The sequence below is a fragment of the Semicossyphus pulcher genome, unplaced genomic scaffold (genome assembly GCF_022749685.1).
Source record: "Semicossyphus pulcher isolate SPU_LCO1_2020_fin unplaced genomic scaffold, fSemPul1.0.p SCAF_3, whole genome shotgun sequence".
In the NCBI taxonomy this organism is placed as follows: domain Eukaryota; kingdom Metazoa; phylum Chordata; class Actinopteri; order Labriformes; family Labridae; genus Semicossyphus; species Semicossyphus pulcher.
In genome coordinates this window covers 14,570,286-14,584,895 of record NW_027211704.1, presented here as the reverse complement: position 1 = coordinate 14,584,895, position 14,610 = coordinate 14,570,286, and the positions used below count along the sequence as shown (strand labels likewise).

The window sequence follows — 14,610 nt, the reverse complement described above, 5'->3', positions numbered from 1 at the left end:
GACTTTATCTAACCACCTGCTTCCGGTTTGGATGCTCAGCATGTCTTTTATGTTCCTGATATGATTCATTGCGTCTGGTTACCTGTTTGTAAAAATAACAAGTTAGTAGCACTTTAAACAAACTATGTCTTAAGTTTATCAGTTCAGCAGCTGTCAGGTGTGTTGAGACCTGCTAGTTAAATTAGCCTTAATGCTGATCCAGATAGGCCTTCACTAGCTAACTGTCAATGACAGGAAGTCCAATATAAATTCCGGCATCTTTAACTATTAACGCATGCTAGTCTTGTTTAGTGTGGTATCTTATTTTTGTTGCTGAATGTACTTTACGGTGAAAAACTTGTAAATTGACTCACGGTTCGCTTTAGTAAAGAGGGGGAGGTCAACAGGAAGTACGCTCGCGAGTATATTAATCTCCCGCCAATTGACCACCCAGAGCGAGGCTAGGCTGCGTTCAGGTGCCGGTGGGATAATAGCCAAGTTAATTACCTACCGGTACTTAGATATTTACTTAGCCTGGATATAAGGTCTCCATACTTTTAAACAGTACAAAAACAAACAGATAACAATAGGGGACAATAATAAAGTTTTACATTAGTTTTTTCTAGTTTCATTAATGCGTGGTAACAATGAAGGTTTGGTTCATCCAGAGTGGCCCCAAAAGCCCCAGGTTCTGTGTCGATTGTAAAGATGTTATATATAATCAATTGTGTGTTTTGGTTTAGGTAATTTTAATAATTTCTAATCTGTTAGGGAATTTGCACAATATCAGTTACAGCTGCCCTATATTATAAGCTACTTAGTTTTATTATCTTACTCGTACAGTATAATGCATGTAATCAGTATGTGAATAGTACATTTTAACAGGGGGGATCCTACAATGGCACAACTTTACTTAAACATCTTTATTAAAAACTATATCTGTTGTTGTGCCTCCCTTTGAGACCAATGATTACATAAGTAAAAAAGACAATTGTCATGTCAGATAAAGGAACAGACAGACAAACTAAATATATTCACTGAGAGGGGCAATACAGGGCTTTTCACAAGGTTGTGGAGCAGCCAGCTAGGGGAATGTATAAGCCCTGCCCTGGTTCAATTGCAGATTTTTGCCCTGGGCCAGGTGAGCTTAACAGGTTTATCTGGTCATGCTTATCACATGCTCAGTTAATAAACAATGCTGTAACCTATATCAAACATTCCATTCAGGTGCAGTGACACTATCCTGGTATTGCATATGCTATTGAGCAATCCTTATTGTTATAAAATACACCTGTCCATTTCTATACACAATATTTTATATTTTCACTTATATTTGAGTTGTTTTTTGTATTTCTCTAATTTGCACTTTATTTTTGGAGCTATCTGGCACCATAATTTCCTTCTGGATGAATAAAGTTCTATCTAATCTTATCTTATCTTAGCTTAGCTTAAACTATTTGTCGTGAGAAATAGTGTTAAATAAGTATTCTTCTTTTACCTGTACAGTATACTGCAGGGCTAAGAGAGGATAACCACCAAAAAGCCAAACAGAAGCCATTACTTCTTCAGCGTATTTACCCCAACAAACAAAGAGATATAAATGCCTGTAATATTGTGACCAATATCATCATTATTAATTTATGGTAGCAGACATGATACTTCGCTTATTGAAGCACATAAACAGTGAGGATTTTATTTTGAAAGTCGTACCCGGAAGTGTGTTTGCTAAATCAAAGCAGGTAGCAATGAGCTACGCACTATAGGAGTATCTGTTGCTGAACTGCAGCGGTGTGTCTGTGACAAAGCTGCCAATAACATAAATGACTGTGTTGTGACACCTCTGCGGCGCACGAGACCTGACGTTGATCAAACCACACCTAGGAGTTTGGTCAGGCCAAAGCCTAGTGTTTTGCTGGTGAGTTAACTTTTTGTTCAGCAATGTGCGGCTGCTAAGTCTGTAAATGTAAACGCTAATGTGAAACAGGTTTAAATGCATTAGCTAACAGCTTTTCTAACGCTAACATCGTTATTTTATCCCTGACTGCTAGCATAATTACGACATAACTTCATCCCAGTGACAGGTGCTAGCTAGCTTAACACCTTGTCTGTTTCCTGTTACACTCAACTGACGTTTAGCCGTTTTCTGTGACTTTGACTGAGTTGAGATTAACCGTTGAAATAATTATCTATATTAAAACAACGCAAGAAAAAGTTTTTAATTGCGACTTAAAGAAAGACATTAGAATCTGCAGTGTCTATTAAAACACTCATTTTGAAGACTGCCTTCTCATGAATATTTAAGCTCTGTGTCTGTGGGTGACTCATCTGTATAGATCGGATGCAACACTGACCAATATCAAACATGTGCTACATCTTTGTTTGGTCTTGTTTAACCCCATATACAGCTAGAAGGGGGGGTTTAACTTTTCAAATATTTAGGGATATCAACCAAGTTAAGACAATTACATTCATCTTTATTTTTTATTAATCTTTATTTTTCAAGAGACAAATTTAGCCATACAACTAAAAATATCATTGTTGTACACTACTTCTGAAACTTGTAAATTAGCTCTAAATTGGGGAAAAGTGACATTGTATCAGTCTTGCTTGAATAACTAAAAAGTTATTGAAAGTAGTGCTGCAACAAAAGATAATTAATCTGCCAATTGTTTTCATAGTTTATTCTTTAACTAAATCACGATTTTTCTAGAGCTCAAAGTGAAGTCTTAATTTCTTTGTTATGCAATCAACTGTCAGAACATTGTTTATTAATATCATAAATCAAAAATAATTAAGAAGCTGGTGCAAGGAATGGTTTCAATTGTTTTACTTGAAAAATCTCTTAAATCAAATATCAAATTAGTTGGAAATAGATTTTCTTTCCATTAACTTGCAGCTCGAATTACAGTAAAAGGAATATGCAGATTTGCAAGATAGATGCCTGACTTCGGTATAATAGTTAAACTGCTACCTTAGGTTAAAAAACATATAAAACAAAATTATTAATAAGAAAATAAATGGCTATTGCCTCGCTGATTTACTTAAGTGGTGGAAGACTAAAAATGTGGAGAAAAACAAACATAGAAACCGCCTTTTTGTTTGTGTAACAGTTTGGAAGCCGCATATCCAGGCCTCGTTTTTACATTTTGTTTCGTAAATAAACAACAGACTCCACATGACTGAATCCAATTCTCTTATAATTAAGCATATATGATTTAAGAATAATTCCAGTCACATCGTGTTTTGTATGATATGAGTGGATAAAGGTACGTGTCCTAAATTGTGCCTCCTTAAAGTAACTGTGGTGCTGTTTGATCTTTAAGGGTTCGAATATGGCTCTGTCGTTCCTGTTGGTCTTGGCTGCAACTGTGATTCTAATCAGACCAGAGACACCTGTCACTAAGGTAGGACAAGGATGTTACTGAGACAATGTGAGCTTTGTTCGTGTCGCTCTGATTTGTTAATATGTGACTGCTGTTCTGCTTGTAGGCCCTACATCAAAACTCCCTTGAGTGCTGCGGCGAGAAACAGAGAGGGAACAATTCATGTTCAAATGATACTCACTGTGAACCAGGTAATATCGATAAACAGATTTGTTTGACTTTTTAACACCTTTATTTTATCATCATCAGCGAGAGCTTGGCCTTAATCTGTGTTTCTCATATAAGTGAAAAACATACATTACAGTTTTACGAGCACAAAATGGAATAACTTTATTAAAACTTCAGGAGCTCTCTGACGCCCCTTTTTATTTAATAGCAAAGGTTTCGCTTCAACTAATTAGTCAGTTAAGGTTTGTTTAAACTGCATATTTAATTTATGTATTACTTTATGTAACAACTATTTACAATCTTCTAGTTTTTTATATGAATACAGAGCCACTGCTCTCCGATTTAATTAAAAGACGGAGATGGATCCAGAGCAGATTATGTTACACACAGTACAAATATTGGTTGTCCTGTCCCTCTTCTTTGGCATTAGGCTTGGCAACCTTCAAAAAAGGAAAACAACCTGAATTAAATCAGTTAGGAAAATGTTTCTATTTTAGGGAACTTGCTATAAAGACAGTAAATAGAGCAATGAACTTTACAAAATATGAAAACCATATCAGTTTCATGTTTACACTATCTGCAATTTAATTGTCTCACTATTTTGTAACATAGAAATTGCTTGTTGAAATTAAAATGTGTATGTACAATTTGTATGTAGGTGTCAAAAGGGAAAAAATGCCACTAACGTGAAATATATTGTGATGTTGAATTTTCAGGATGCTTCTTGCGTGTCCTTGAGAACAGCAACACTGTTTGTATATTCTGTGACTCTGCAGCTGTGGATTTGGAAAACATAACCGTCTGCACCTACAGTGAGATCTCTGAACTATCTAATGACGGTTTTTAAATGGATAAAAATCTGAATGTTTAATCATGTTATGTTTTTTTAATTTGCTCTCACTAGACTACACAGTGGAGAGGAAGAATCACACAACTGTTACTACTGTCATACCTAAAATTGGTAAGATATCACGTCCTTTACTGTTTGAGTTTAAGTTATTAGAAATAAAAACCTGTAAATTCAGTTTGAAGCTACTTTCTTGTTTTAAAACACAATGAATGAAATCATGTTGTGATAATTACGATGAGCTTTAAATTGAAGTTATAGGAGAACAGAATACTACAACCTTTCTGTTGTGTGATGGTAGAGAAAGTAATTGTGTATCTGCCATCAACTGTTTCCTGTGTTGTTTTTGCAGGAGGGCCGGGCGTGGCCGCCTCGCTTCTTCTGGGAACACTGTTGATCAGCCTGTTCCTCATCCTCTCTGTCGCCTCCTTTTTCTACCTCAAACGCTCCAACCGACTCCCGAGCATCTTCTACCGCCGCAACAAGGGTAACAACTGCACAGCTCTGACACACTGACTGTTATTATACAGGCAGGGTCATGAAGCTCAACTGTTCCTGTCGTGAAAATAAAACATGGTTGTGCTGTAGAATATGAAAAACACAATGATTTTGCTGCTTGAGTGATATTTTATTTTCATTTTTACTGAAATGTAACAGAACATTTTGTTCTTTTACAGCCTTCATATTCCAACCAAGTGAAACAGTAAGTCAGTTTAGTGTTTTTTCATATCTAATCACACACCAGTACATTTAGAGCCATGTCTGGATACTTTGTAGTTAGCCTTAACAGTGTTCTTCTGTAGTACAAATACATTATTTGTGAATGTCTCACAGGGATGGTTTTAATTTGTGCTCTTGTCTTCCAGGCTGTTATGATCCCCTCCTCGTCAGGTAAGACGACTACACTGTGTCAGTCTCTTAACTACCTGTTTTGAAACTGTGACTCCGAGCTTGTTGAACAGGTTGTAGAAGGATTACCTAAAGCTGTCGAGCAACTGAAAGCAGACAAAACATTACAGAGAAGTACACATACATTTTGACAAGAAGAGATAAGCTTAAAAATGGTGTTTATAATTCCAGTGTGCATGTCTCCCCACGTTTCTCTCGCAGATGATTACATGTTTGTCTTTGTTCTGTGTTTCTTTTGAAGTGAGGAAGCCAAGATATGTCAGAAGGGAGCGGCCCTCTGCAACATCCACACTGAACAGTGCCACGGTGCCCACCACATCCACCACTCAAGACTACAATGTGTAGGAGGAGGGCTGGGAGTGCAGGTGCAGGTAGGAGAGAACGCTCAGGAACGATGTTAGACTTTCTGATCATGTGAAGGTGAAGCAGGGAGACCAGCTGACTTGTACACAGGCGGCCAAATTTAACTGTAGCTGCTTCATGTCACTAGGGCTGCTACTTTTTCTGTATTTAGTTTGATAATGAAAATTATCAGAACAACCTGAAACTAAACGGTCAGTCCCTTCGACTCAGTCTCTGACATTTTAATTTTAGATTTCATTTTTGCACACAGGAAAAACAGTTTCTCATATTTAAAACAAACCGAAACATTACAGGTTTGTTTAGTTCTCCTCCCACTCATGCTGCACTGCTTTGTTTTTAAGTCTTAACACTGATATTAAATAGTTTTTATCTGCTGTTTGATGGTTTGTGTTTGAAAACTTGATGGGTTTAATGAATATAAGTACTTGACTTGTTAAAGGAAAAGTTTGACATTTAGGGAAATACATTTATTCCTGCATGCACCAGCACCTCTAAAGCTCATTAACCAATAAACTATTTAAACAAAAAATAAAGCCCATTAATGCGCTAATGAACACATCATATCTCTTTTATTTCCTACAAAAATTGGAGTCAAAAACCATGATTCCTTATTTAATGGTTTGCACTATCTTAACTTTGTTTTTTGCAAAGATTAAACAAACAAGCCCTGCGAGCTGTTTTCCCTGTTTCCAGTCACTATGCTAAGCTAACGGGTTGCTCGCTGAAGCCATACTTTCAACAGATTAGAGAAAATTATTGAGCCTTTCATCTAAATCTCTGCAAGAAAACAGAAATAAAGAATAAAAGTTTCCCAAAATGTCAAACTTTTTCTTTTAAATCAAAGTTAAATCGAGACAGTGACTAAGTTGAGTTTTTATTTTGGGACAGCCCAGTGACATTTTATGAAAGCCAGTTTTTTGCTATTTAGGATGTGTTGTGTTTTTTTACGTGCGTGATATTTATTTGCAATTTGTAACTGTGCACTGACTTTTACTGACTAAAATCAGACCAACAGAATAAATAATGTGTCATAGCGTCTCATAGCAGTAAGGTTCTTCTGGTGAAGCGGGACATTATATGGAGAGTTATTGCGGGCGCTGTATGCGTGATTGTTGTATTGCTTTTTGTGTTTATTTCCGTATTTGTATTTATTATTTTTGTGAGCTTAACCAAGGAGAATGTATTACACATGCATCGCATATGAAAAGCATTTACAACAGAAGTCCTTTAAACAACAAATTCCTGTTTTCTCATATGGAACTCTGTTTCTATGAAGCTTTTTAAAATACTGATTATGTTCCATAAAAAAAAAAAATCAGTTTCTGTCATGAAAAAGTGAAAATGAATGAACCCTCTTGCACTTTATTAGTATGAAGTCATCAGCCAATGTTGGAGCCTAATTTTTAAAAGAAATGCTCAAAATGACTTGTTGCCATCAGGTTTAATTGGGGCTTTCTTTTTGTATATAAGGCAACATTATTGTTGCACTGTTAACAGTACTTGACTACTATCTACTTTTGCCAAATGTTGTCTGAAGAAAATGGCGTTTACTGTGCCATTACTGTGATTACTGTGCCATTATGAGCTTTAAAACGCAGACAGGAAGTGTTTAGTGATGACGTGGTGATAATTGGGTATTTGAACTATATCCAGTGGCCTTTACTGTACACAATCCTCAAACAAGGTTAGCTAAACAAGTTTTATTTGCTACATGGGATTTTATTTCACTTAATTTTCTACCTTGACAACACCAAGTTGTTTCCATCTTCAGTACATGTGGGGCCATGTGAAGTGAAGCAGATAAAAGGCAGCACTCATTCCATTAATATTGCCCTTTTCGCTTCATGTGTTTGCTGTTGTACAGACAGGCATAAGCTGAATACATGTACATATTGTTTTATACAAAGGATGTATTGTTTTTGTATTGATGTACATATTCTAGTTTCAATGCCATGAAGACTATTCTGAAGACGTGTGTGATGTTGGAGAAATAAAGCACCTTTCCATAACCACTGTTTCCCTCTGTTATATAGACACTCATCATCTCACATTTCATTATGTTTACATTTGAATAATTCCTAATGTTTCCTCTTTGATTCCTGCTGCTAATAATAAACAATGTCTCACTGTGTGTTGGATAACATTTTTTGAAATAACTGACAACTTATCCTGCCTATGACTAACATCAGACAAAGCTGTGTGGTATATTTATCTACATATAAATACAGCAAAAAATTGTTTTTAATATCACAATACGTTTTTTTAAGCCAGTGGATTTTAAAACGTATTTCTAATTAAAAAAGCAATCTTATTAATTAAAGGTTCTAAATTATGGCTACATGTGGAACAGCCTGACTGCAAGGTTTTGAAAATAAAGTTACATATTTTGGTAAAACAAAATTTAAAAAAATTATTTTTTTACAAGGAAAATTTGTCAAATAAAAGTTCCTGTGAGGAACTTTCAGTTTGTGTTGATTTTGGCGCCCCCTGTGGACAAAGCCGTACCTCTTATCTCTTTGCTGATTTTGACCCTTACATGCTTAAGTGGTGGTTTTTAACAAAAATCTCATCCTGCTTTCTTCACATGTATCACTCACTTTAAATTTTTGCCCTGAAAATGTAAACAAAGGCAGCAAGCAGTTAATCGCTTTGTCTGACACCTACCCCCCCAGCAGCGGTTTCAGGCATTAAAAATAACTGTATAGAAATAATTCATCTTGACACTGATGGTCTGGTTTGCTTTTGTAGGTCATATAGAGTAATGAGCTTTAATTTCAGTCTGTTTTATAACCAGCGAAAAACTCCTCACAGGAGCTTTAAATTATGGCTGCACCCTGACACCCTGACTGCAAGATTATGTGATAATAATGTTACATTTTTGGTAAAAACAAGATAATTGTAGGGTAATCCTTAGCAAGGAAAATGAGTAAAATAAAACACATGCTTAACAATATTTCAAATACTTAAGTAGAAAACATGTATAAATATCAATAATGGTTGTGAATTGTGTCCTTGAATATCTTTCTTGTTAATATTGTAATTGATTATTGATCTCGCCTCTATCAAAAATAGAAGGGCTTGTATTTTAAGGTACTGAAATGTCACACCTCTGGTTACGGAGGTAAGGACGTTTACACTGGAGCAGCTACATGTGACTGGACATACTACTCTATTTATAACAGCAGAGTGCAAGGCCTCAGTCTGACACAGGCAAGGACAGACGGACATCAGAGCTGAAATGTTCCTGCAGGCAGAAAGTACTGACGCCTTCAAACTGGACACTCCGTCCCTCTGCAACAGGTAGGAACCAAACGACTACAGAAACACATTAACATGAATGTACTAAAACTGTATGTTGTTTATGTTTTGTTGTGGTTATGATGGTTGTTGACAAGCCCTTATGTGACTTTGAGGTAGAGCAGTTCAAAGACAACTGTCCATTAAGCTGAAAGTGAAAGACTGATCCTCATAACTAATTGTTTTAACATGTATAAACACAACAGAGAATGTGTTCAATTCAATAAGTTTCCTTTTAAGGAAATTTTTGAGGTTTCACACTTTTAAATAAGATTATATTTAAGTGTTTAAATTGCATTGCCTTCCTTCTGTTGCCCCCCAAAAACGTATATTGAGCATGTTTGTAAAGGTGAAAGTGTATGTTGGTCTCTGACATTGGACAGCTGAATTTTTCATATCAGGTCATATGACTGAGAGCAGGTCCGCAGAGTATTTTGGGGTCTGTTATGGAGCTTGTGACCATGGTGTTCTGGTGTTGCTTTGCTGCTCTCTCAGGTCTTCACCTCAAGCTTTGAACTAATATAGGAGCTTGTTTGCCTTGGATGCAACAGTGTCCTAATGACAGCTGATTACAGCTAACGCTAAGCTTCAGACATATCCATGTTCTATATTTAACTGTGTTGATGTGATATTAACTATAATCTAGCAGAGGCAAGGCCACTTTCATTATCTTTTCATGCAAATACCTCATCTGCAACCTTCCAACATTAATCTTTATGTCTTCTGTTTTTCAGATCGAAGAGCATGTGAGGTATCAAAATGGATGATTTGGATCACAGCATGCACATTGCAGAATACGACTGGACGAGCTTCTTCGACGAGAGCGAGGAGTGTGGTCTGCTGCAGCCTTCGCTCGCCTGCCCCGATCACTCCAGCCTCAGTGATTCGGAGGATTCAGGAAACTCAAGTCCGGTCTCCATCACAGGCCAACAGGAGCTGCAGCAGAGCCCTGATGCAAGCAGTGAGAAAGCTGAAAGCAACACTGCAGGAGAACAAGATGATCCTAAAACAAAAGCTGAAAAAGACAGTGACATGGGGGTGAACTGTGAAATAGGCCAAGATTATCCTGAAGGAAATACAACAAACCCAGAGGAGGTGCATGCGAGGGCCGCGGAGCACATCACAGAGGAGACGTACGATGATGTAACACTGCAAACTGAGCGACTGAATGTTCAGTTTTCAGATAGGGAAGCAGCAGAGCTGAAAAAGGACAACAGAGACGTGCTAACAGAGAGCGACACTTGTGACCTCAAAGCCATACAAGAATCTGACCCACTTTCTTGCAACCAAACAGAACTAAATGTGAATGAGCCACGCAGGGCAGACAGAGCTGAGAGCGAGGATGTGAGCAGTGTCGCTTTAAGAGCTGAAAGAGAGCGCTGGTTCGTGACAGTGAATGACAGTCCGGCACGGCAGCGGGTGCGTGCCCCCTCTGGGAAAAAAAAACGAAGACAAAAAAAAACTCGTAAGGACAGTCACATCTTCAGAACAAGCATTCAGGAGAAAACCCTTGACAAGGGTTTCAAGTCAGAGAAAAACAGAGATAATAATGAGGCTAAAGGAGGGGGGGACACTGAAGAAAATCCTGACAGCATTTTGATAGGAGTCATTTCAGATTTATCGCAAATGTCTTCAACGTCTGGTGAAGAGGACATTTTGTCAGAGAAACTTGTAATGCCTCATCCCCCCAAAGAAATGTTCACATTGCATGACACATTTACAACCAAAGGCCCTTCACGGTTTGACAGTTTGGAGTCTGAAGACGGAGCCGAGTTCCTCTCCACTCACAGCTATGACTCTGAAAGCTATCTGTCAGCTGCCGAATCAATGGACGAACCTCAGGCTCCTATCGTAGAAAACCAACAACTGCAGAGCTCTTTATCTGTGACAACAAACAGCTGTCTACTCAGTCTGACTGAAATAACCAACGCTGAACATACACAAGTGAGAGAAATGCATTCAGGTGAAAGCCCTCTGTCTTCCAATGGAACAGCAGCCAACTCTGAAGGTTATGAAAGCACCGATGTTGAGCCCTTCCTAATGTTTCCATCTGAGGGCGAATGTGTTAACAAAATGCCAGATGAAGTCTCTGCGTGTGTTAACGACGCTCACAGCACGCAGCCCTGCACGTCCTCGGACACACCTGGACTCCAAAAACATGAAGTTAATCTTTCAGCATCTGTTTGCTCTTCAGGAGATCAGCCCAGCCTTCGCCCTGTTCCTGATGTAACCGTAACACCTTGCTCCGTGACCGACAGCCCCGAAACATATGCCGAAGCTGCTGGAAACACTCGACCTGTGTACGCCATCTCTGCTTTTTGGGACGAAATGGAAAAATTAACGATAAATGACATTTTGCAGCTCAGGATGGGTCGAACTACACCTCCCAGGGAGACACAGGAAGCAGAGACGCCAACTGTGGATGACTTCCCAACAAATCACAGCTCTCTAGTGGAAACTGTGGAGTACAGTTTGTCTAATAGCGGTTCAATGGATGCATCAGACACGGCTGACTCAGACTACTTTACGCAGGCTGACGAATCAAAGCCAGATCGCTCAAGCTGTGATTTCTCCACCTCTGACTTTGAAGAAGAGTACTGGCAGTTTCTTGGTGCCAGTCGGAACACTAGTCCTGATCCTCAAAGCAAAAACCACCAAGAGACAGGTGGCTCTCCTTTCTTTGAGGAAGAGGAGTCCACATGCTCTGAAGGAAAGGAGACGCCTGTTCCTTTAGAGGACTTTGCAGGGGATTGTTTCGAGGATCAGGACTCTGATGCTTTCAGTTCAAGCGAACTTGCTTGGCCCAGACAGATTACAAAAAGCAAAAGTATGCGCAATGTACAAGCTTTGAATGATACAGAGGATTTGTCTTTACAGGTGTTACTTGGTGAAGATGACAGCAGTCTGTTTCTCAGCAGCTGTCCCTCTCTGGAGGAAAACGTGGCTTTAGAAGAAGCTGACAGCCTGGGAACACTTATACCTGCACCTTTTCTTTCCAGCACAGTCGTACTCGATGAACATTCTCAAATATCCTTCCCTAAAATGTTTGAATACCTCTTCAAAGATCAAACAAAGAGAGACTCCTGTGTCACCGTCTACAATCCAGAGGATATGTCATTAGCTCCTGTGTTTGACTACACTCTTTGTTCATTCAGGGATGAAACGTCCTTCTCTTCCCTCCATGATTACCCGTGCAACGACGAGAAACCCATCCCAATCTTCTCTTGCTCTCATCCTACCGTCCGAGAACTCACATTCCCTAATCCAGACTATGTTTTCTTGAGCTCAGACTGCAAAGAGGACGACATCTCTCCAATCAGAGTTGTGTCTCACGCTTTCATACTGGGCAGTGATTATGGGGCATCTGCAGCGGCGCTACGAGGATTTCCCAGTTTTCTGTCGATAAGGAAGATACGCTTCCACAACAAAGGGAGCATCTGGTGTGGAAGCTCCGGTGCCTGGGTGTTTCCAGTTGAATGTGTGAAGAATGCCATCAAAGAAGCAGATCCACCATTAAGTGTGCTAGCTGAGAGGAGCGTCTCCACAACTCCCTCTCAGATGTTCAGGGAGCTAGCAGTGCAGCAGCAGATTCTCGAAACTCTCCAGACCACAAGTAAGTCTGACCTCTGTAGAAAAACACGTCCAAAGCGAAACTACAAAATGGAATACATTTTTTGTTTATGTCTCTTTCAGGACGAGAGGGAATCTTCTCCACGCTGAAGCAGTCGGATATGTGTTTGGTCTGCATTGCGTTCGCCTCGTGGGTATTAAGATCATCGGATCCAGAGGCTGCTGATACCTGGAAAGCAGGTATGAAACTCCTTGCATTGATATCCCAATGGTTAAAAAGTATTTAGGTTTTCTGGGTTTTTGAGAATTGAACATGATGTTTGTTGTAAACCTTTGTGAATTCTAATTCTAAAGGACTAACCTTTATTGAAATCCTCTTCAGCTCTACTAGCAAATGTGAGTGCTCTATCTGCTATCCAGTACCTGCGGCAGTATGTGAAGAAGAAGCCTCCTCAAGGTGATCCCTGACATGTGCACACAAGATATAGCATTTCCAAACCTTTTCACTCAGGTCCATCCATGAAAATATATCCACTATATATTGTATATATAAATACCCAGACAGATGTCCCCTCACTAAGTGTATGCATCAGTTTCAAAGCTATAATACAGCATGTAAAAAGCGTCAGCCATAAACTAGATTAGTCTGGTGATATTTTATGCATTTGTTATTTTCAAACGATTCCATGAAAAGAACTCTGTGAGCTCATGTTTTAGTTGCTCTGGCAGTTGCATTTCATCCTCCACCCCATCACACAGATACTCATCCGACCTGATTTAGGTCAGGCCAATCACAACCTTTTATCTAATATTGGGGCAGGTTCAAGCGCAATTGTGCAAATTCTGTAAACATCCTAAATGGCCGCCACTGATGTGAAGCGTTCTGATTATTGATCAGTTTTAAAGAACTGGACTTTAGTTCTCTTCACATGCAGAGTAAGTGTTAGCTACTGAGTCATGCCACACATTATATTGTGTTGCACTATGTGGCCATATGATTGGGCAGCCCTGCCCAGCAGCCTGACGCTACATTTGTGATGTAACGTCAGGCTGCCACTTACGATCACACGCTGTTGGTTTTAGTCTTTTGATGGGATTTTTTGACAATAAGAAAAACAAAGAATACGACCATCTTCATTATTTCAATAGGAAACTATATCAGCTGCTTTTAAAAGTTTTAATACATTTGTTTTTTCTGAGTTCTGTGTAAACCAATGTTGATATATGGACCACTCTGTAAGCACAGAAGCTCATACTGTTCAATGCGCTGTATGTGACTGTCCCATTGTGCCAAAAATGTTGCTTTGAATGTCATTCAGCTAAATCTAGCTAAAGTTATGGCGGCTTGTAAAGTTTTTGAGCAGATTCCAGGCGTATGTGGGCTGTGTAGAAGGAAAAAAGGATTTTAAACCTGAAAGATGGCTGTGTTGTAGATATCGGGCTGGTTTATATGTATGTTGTAAGCAAGGTTTCAGTATGTGACTGCTTGAGCTGAGTAAGACGGGAAATCATTGTTTAAAAATGCTGGTGAGGAAACTTTTTCATGTGTGCCTTCTTAATACAAAATACTGACAGCTCATCACAGACTGCATGAGTTGTGAGCAGTTTAAAGTTAATTTCCACAATTATGGCCATTTATTTTCTGGTCTGACGAGATGAAGGTATTCAGTATTGAAGGTTTAAGACGTCTGACGTCTGAAATTTGTGGGGTTTTTGTGTTGTTCTTGCTGTCCGTCTGCAGTGCATGCTAAAACAAATGTGTTGGCTTTCAGAATAGCTAATGAATAGATTTGCCTATAACCAAGCAAAACAATAAATCTGATATTTCTGTTGCTTTCTTTTATGATTTCATGTATGATCCCTAAATGATCTGTAGAAGCCACTGTCACTGTTAAAAATGTTTCGTATAAAGAACTACAAGTGAATGTTGTATGATCTCCTCAAACAAGAGTGGGCAAAAATGATTTTACATTTATGACAGATTTTGTGCAATAAACGCCATGTATACACCACACTCCTTTCTGTCTAAGTGAATGGGTGCAGAAAACAACAACACAAGCAGGAAACATACGGTTATTTCACAGGTTAACACAG

General features: G+C 38.8%; 1 protein-coding gene across 1 annotated transcript; it reads left to right on the top strand.

The window, feature by feature from the left end:
* The first annotated feature begins 1,777 nt into the window (after nucleotides 1-1,777).
* Nucleotides 1,778-7,770, top strand: cunh1orf159 (chromosome unknown C1orf159 homolog). The gene is made up of 9 exons (XM_069678269.1): nucleotides 1,778-1,894; nucleotides 3,303-3,383; nucleotides 3,469-3,553; nucleotides 4,247-4,342; nucleotides 4,435-4,491; nucleotides 4,730-4,864; nucleotides 5,055-5,080; nucleotides 5,244-5,268; nucleotides 5,528-7,770. Exons 2-9 carry the CDS (start codon nucleotides 3,312-3,314, stop codon nucleotides 5,629-5,631), a joined length of 600 nt encoding a protein of 199 aa, XP_069534370.1. The 5' UTR covers nucleotides 1,778-1,894; nucleotides 3,303-3,311; the 3' UTR covers nucleotides 5,632-7,770.
* The last annotated feature ends 6,840 nt before the right edge of the window (nucleotides 7,771-14,610 follow it).